General features: G+C 44.0%; 1 protein-coding gene across 1 annotated transcript; it reads left to right on the plus strand.

Annotated features, from left to right (window-relative positions):
* Nucleotides 1–711: 711 nt before the first annotated feature.
* LOC114629292 (chromosome-associated kinesin KIF4A-like) lies at nt 712–4,389 on the plus strand. Its single transcript, XM_028777287.1, has one exon. It carries the CDS (start codon nt 712–714, stop codon nt 4,387–4,389), a length of 3,678 nt encoding a protein of 1,225 aa, XP_028633120.1.
* Nucleotides 4,390–5,520: the final 1,131 nt, after the last annotated feature.

The raw sequence follows: 5,520 nt of genomic DNA on the forward strand, positions 1-5,520 counted from the left end.
AAAGTTGTAAAAGAAAAGTACATAGCAATGAAATGGTGGGAATAGTGTAAATAAAAATGAATACCCTTGAATACCACATGACATTGTTGGCAGAAATCAAAAAGACCTAAATAAACAGAACGATGTCTCACAGTTATCAGTTGGAAAGCCTACATTACAAAAATGGAAGTGAACCAACTTTATTTGCAGATTGAAAACAGTCCAAGCAGGCTATTTTGTAGCCACTGGCAAGGTTATCCTAAAACTAAGGAAACCAAAGGGACTCAAACTAGGCAAAACAACAACAACAACAACAACAACCACCACCACCCAGTCAATTGAGGAGAAAATGAATTGAGGCTTCTTGAAACTTTAGAACAATGCCACAATATTAAGATCACATGGTATTAACGTAAGAGTTAGACACGCAGATCAAAGCACTATTATAGTTTTCAACAGAGACGCTAAAACCATTCCATCAGGAAAACAATCAACAACAACAACAACAACAACAACAACAACAACAGTATTCCTCAATATGAGTTGCTGGAGTGTACTCAAACAATAACTATAGCACTCTGGGGCTCCGCCCACAGGCCGCTTGCTCTCTGATTGGCTGTTGCTTCTGAGAAGGCTGGGAAACAGCGGTTAAACCTCCAGTTGGGAGGGGACGAGGAGGCAGGGAAGACTAAGGGCTGAGTGACTAGTTTGAGCAGATGCTGAACTACTATCATGAAGGAAGAGGTGAAGGGAATTCCTGTAAGGGTGGCATTGCGGTGTCGCCCTCTGGTCCCGAAAGAGATTGGCGAGGGCTGTCAGGTGTGCCTTTCCTTTGTGCCTGGGAAGCCTCAGGTGGTGATAGGTACTGATAAATCCTTTACCTATGATTTTGTGTTTGACCCCTCCACTGAACAGGAGGAGGTCTTCAATACAGCAGTAGAACCACTCATTAAAGGGATATTTAAAGGTTACAATGCCACTGTCCTGGCTTATGGACAAACTGGCTCTGGAAAAACCTACTCTATGGGAGGTGCATATAGTGCAGATCAAGAGAATGAACCAACCATCGGGGTCATTCCTAGGGTAATACAACTTCTATTCAAAGAAATGGAAGAAAAGAGAGACTCCGAGTTTACACTGAGAGTGTCTTACTTGGAGATTTACAATGAAGAAATTTTGGATCTTCTATGCTCACCTTGTGAGAGAGCAACTCAAATACATATCCGGGAAGATCCCAAGGCAGGAATAAAGACTGTGGGACTCACTGAGAAGACGGTTTCAGTTGCCTCCGACATGGTTTCCTGTTTGTTGCAGGGAAACAATGCCAGGACGGTAGCTGCCACAGCTATGAACTCACAGTCTTCCCGATCTCATGCCATCTTCACAGTTTCCATAAGGCAAAGGAAGAAAATGGACAAGAACAGCAATTTTCACTCTAAGTTGTGTCTGGTAGATCTTGCTGGATCAGAAAGGCAGAAGAAAACCAAGGCTGAAGGGGATCGACTGAGAGAAGGTATTAATATTAACCGAGGACTCCTGTGCTTGGGAAATGTAATCAGTGCTCTTGGGGATGGCAAAAAAGGCAGCTTTGTGCCCTACAGAGATTCCAAGTTAACTCGCTTGCTTCAAGATTCTCTGGGAGGCAATAGCCACACTCTTATGATTGCCTGTGTGAGTCCTGCTGACACCAGTCTAGAGGAAACACTGAATACCCTACGCTATGCTGACAGAGCTAGAAAAATCAAGAACAAACCTGTTATTAATACGGATCCCCAGACAGTTGAACTTAATCATCTTAAGCATCAGGTACAAGAGCTACGAGTTTTATTGCTACAGGCCCATGGAGGGAGCCTGCCTGGATCTATACAAGCAGAGTCTTCAGAGAGTCTCCAGTCTCTGATGGACAGGAATCGGTCCCTGGGAGAGGAGAATGAAAAGTTAAGTCATGCTCTGAGCGAGGCAGCTGGTCAGACAGCCCAGATGTTGGAAAAGATCATTGTGACAGAGCAAGCAAATGAACAACTGAATGCCAAGCTACAAGAGCTCAGGCATCATGTAGCCTGTGAAATGGATCTCCAAAAGCTAATGGAGACGTTGGAAGACCAGGAATTAATAGAAAAAGTAGAACTGATGCACAGTCTGCAACAAATGGTTATTCATCTATCAGATGAAAATGTGGTGGCCACCGAATCGGCAATGGAACTAGAAGCTCAAGTGGCAATCAGTCCAGAGAGTAGGAGGTCTTCTGATGCTCTCACCACACAGCATGCTCTACGCCAGGCTCAGATGTCTAAGGAACTCACTGAGTTGAATCAAGCACTTGCAGTGAAAGAGGCCCTAGCAAGGAAGATAACTTTCAATGGTGGCCAACTACAGCCCATTCACTGCCAGTATGAGGCTAACATCAAAAGTCTAGAATCAGAAGTCACCAGTCTGCAGAAGGAAAAGGAACAATTGCTTCTGGATCTTCAGTTGGCAAAGAAGGATGTCAACCAAGCCAAGTTGAGTGAGTACCGCCGCAAATGTCTCCAAGAGCTGGAGGCTCAAATAGCTGATTTGAAGAGGAAACTAAATGAGCAGTCCAAGCTTCTGAAACTGAAAGAGTCCACCGAGAATACGGTCTCCAAACTGACTCTGGAGATACAGATGATGAAAACCCAGCGAGTCCAGTTAATGCGTCAGATGAAGGAAGACGCTGAGAAGTCTAGACAGTGGAAACAACAAAAAGACAAGGAAGTCATCCAGTTAAGAGAACAAGACCGTAAAAGGAGGTATGAGCTGGTTAAACTTGAAAGAGACTACCAGAAACAGTCCAACGTGCTCAGGCGTAAAACCCAAGAGGCAGCCGCTGCAAACAAGCGCCTCAAGGATGCCCTTCAAAAGCAACGGGAAGTAGCAGATAAACGGAAAGAGACGCAGAACCGAGGAATAGAAGGCACAGAAGCACGAGTGAAGAACTGGCTTAGCAATGAAATTGAAGTTATGGTCAGTACTGAAGAAGTCAAACGCCACCTGAGTGACCTTCTGGAAGAGCGAAAGATAATAGCCCTGGATGTGGCTCAACTTAAAGACAACAAGGGACCTGGAGAAAACCCAACTCCTAAGCTCCAGAAGTGGACATGCGCTAGTGATGAAGGATGTGGTCATATTCCAGAGCCTGGGGATTCTATTACAAAGCAGATTAAGAGCCTAGAGGCTGAAATGGAACTCAGGAGTGCTCAGATTGCTGACCTACAGCAAAAGCTCCTGGATGCAGAAAGTGAAGACAGGACGAAACGACACTGGGAAAATATTGCCACCGTTTTTGAAGCCAAGTGTGCTCTGAAATATTTAGTTGGAGAGGTGGTTTCCTCCAAACTTCAGGTCAGTGAGCTTGAAAGCAACCTGAAACAGAGCCAGGCAAGCCATTCTAAAATGCAGAAGATGCTGTTTGAGGAGCAAAGTCATCTTGTTGAGGTAGAGACAGAGTTGAAAGCTGAGCTGCACAAGGTGGAGCAAAAGCACCAAGAGAAGGTTATCTACCTTCTCAGTCAGCTGCAGCAGAGCCAAATGGCAGAGAAGCAGCTGGAGGCGTCCGTTAGTGGAAAGGAACAGCAGCTCTTGAGCACCCTGCAGTGTCAGGAGGATCAGTTTAGGAAAATGCAAGAATTATGTGAGCAAAACCAGCAGCTTCTCCAAGAGAATGAAGCCATCAGGCAGAAACTGAGCCTCCTTCAAGGAGCCAGAGACCAGAAATCTCATCTTCCCAAGGATGACCTTCAATCTCCAGACTCTACCTTTGACTACATCCCACCTCTACCCAAAGCATCCTGTGTTAGAAGCAAGTTCCTGGATCAAAGCATGGACACAGATAATTTAAGTTATCATTCTGAGCATTCTGTGAGTGAATCGGAAGATAGTGATGGAAGTGATAAGGAGTGGAAACCAGGGAAATTGACTAAAGTGTCCAGGAAGACTATCCAAGGGTGTTCCTGTAAGGGCTGGTGTAGGAACAAACACTGTGGGTGCAGGAAGCAAGGGGTGGACTGCTGCGTGGCCTGTGGCTGTGACTCCACAAAGTGCCGGAACCGCCAGCAAGAAGAACAAGAGAGCTTGGGTACTGTTGAGTGGAACCAGGATTCTGAAGGCTCCTTCAAACTGGACGATCCTACAGAGGTGACCCCAGGACTGAGCTTCTTCAACCCTGTCTGTGCCACTCCCAATACAAAGCTCCTTAAAGAGATGTGTGACATGGATCAGGCTCTGTTGAGGAAGACTGGCCTTGCAGTTTCCTTAGACCCCTCAGACATAAAACGTAGATCAAGAGAATCCCAAGAAAATAAGGCCACGGGGAAGAAAAAGAAACGAGTTCTGGCCTGCAATAGCAACTTCTTCTCTGGCTGCTCTCCTTCCAAAGGAGAGACCTTCTGAGATATGTCAGATCTATCCCCACCTGCCCTGACAGACTCTTCTAAGTTGCAGCAGAGAGTGTTTTTTTACTGACTTCCCTGGATCTTCCTTTTCTTTGTACTGAGAAAAGGGGACAAGGTATTCCTGAAAAAAGGTATACCTTTTGTCTTCAGACCCCCAATTGGAACCACTATTCTCTTCTTCAGAATGGAAGCCATCTAGGAAAGGTCCACGGACACTTCAGGAAACCACCTTCAGGTCACTGCAGCTCTTTCTTTGTGATTAGTTGATGCTATCTGCTCACAGATATGAGCCTGAGGTCTGCCAGCTTAGGATAAAGCCTGGTTCAGATGGGAGGCTGGGCTCAGCTTCTTCACCCCGCCTCAGGAACCAGGCTGGGATAAATCTATCCTGATTCTTTCTGGATTTAAAATGTTTTCACAGGACCCCAAAATTGTTTTCAGTTTTAAATGTTGAATAAATTAACCTTAGCTAGTCCAAAAAAGGTTATCAACTCTCATTTTACTGTAGTAATCAAAAACGGATGACAAAGTTGTTTAAAGAGGAAAAAAGTGAAAACTATAGACACCTGGAACCTTTAAGACTTTGGATCAGGCAACAATTTTCTGCATGTGAGAGAAAGAGCGCAAATAACAAATCTAAAAATCCTCAAAAGGAAAAAAAAAAAACCTTAGATGTATTGGAGGATGTGAAAACAGAAACTCTAGAGTGCAAGAAAATATTTGCAAATCATATATTTTATAAGTGACCTGCACCTACATTGTATAAATAACATAATTTAACAATGAAAACTTAAGAAACCCAATTAACAGTGTGGAAGGAATAAGAATAGCCATTTTCCCTAAGAAGATATTCAAGTGGTCAATAAGCACAAGAACCAATAGGAAACATTAGGGAGATGCAAATCATAACTGTGATGAGATAGAATTTCGTATATGCTAGGAGATTAAGCATTGGTAGGGATGTAGAAAAACTGTGACCAAAATGGTCCAAGGTAGAAAAGAAGAGTACTACCAATTTGTAAAACAGCACTTCCTCATTATGTACCCCAACAATTCTTTTTTTTTTTTTATTGGATGATTTATTTACATTTCCTATGTTGTCCCCTTACCCCATCCCCCACAACCCCCT

The sequence above is a fragment of the Grammomys surdaster genome, unplaced genomic scaffold, assembly GCF_004785775.1.
Source record: "Grammomys surdaster isolate TR1022 unplaced genomic scaffold, NIH_TR_1.0 279, whole genome shotgun sequence".
Lineage (NCBI taxonomy): Eukaryota > Metazoa > Chordata > Mammalia > Rodentia > Muridae > Grammomys > Grammomys surdaster.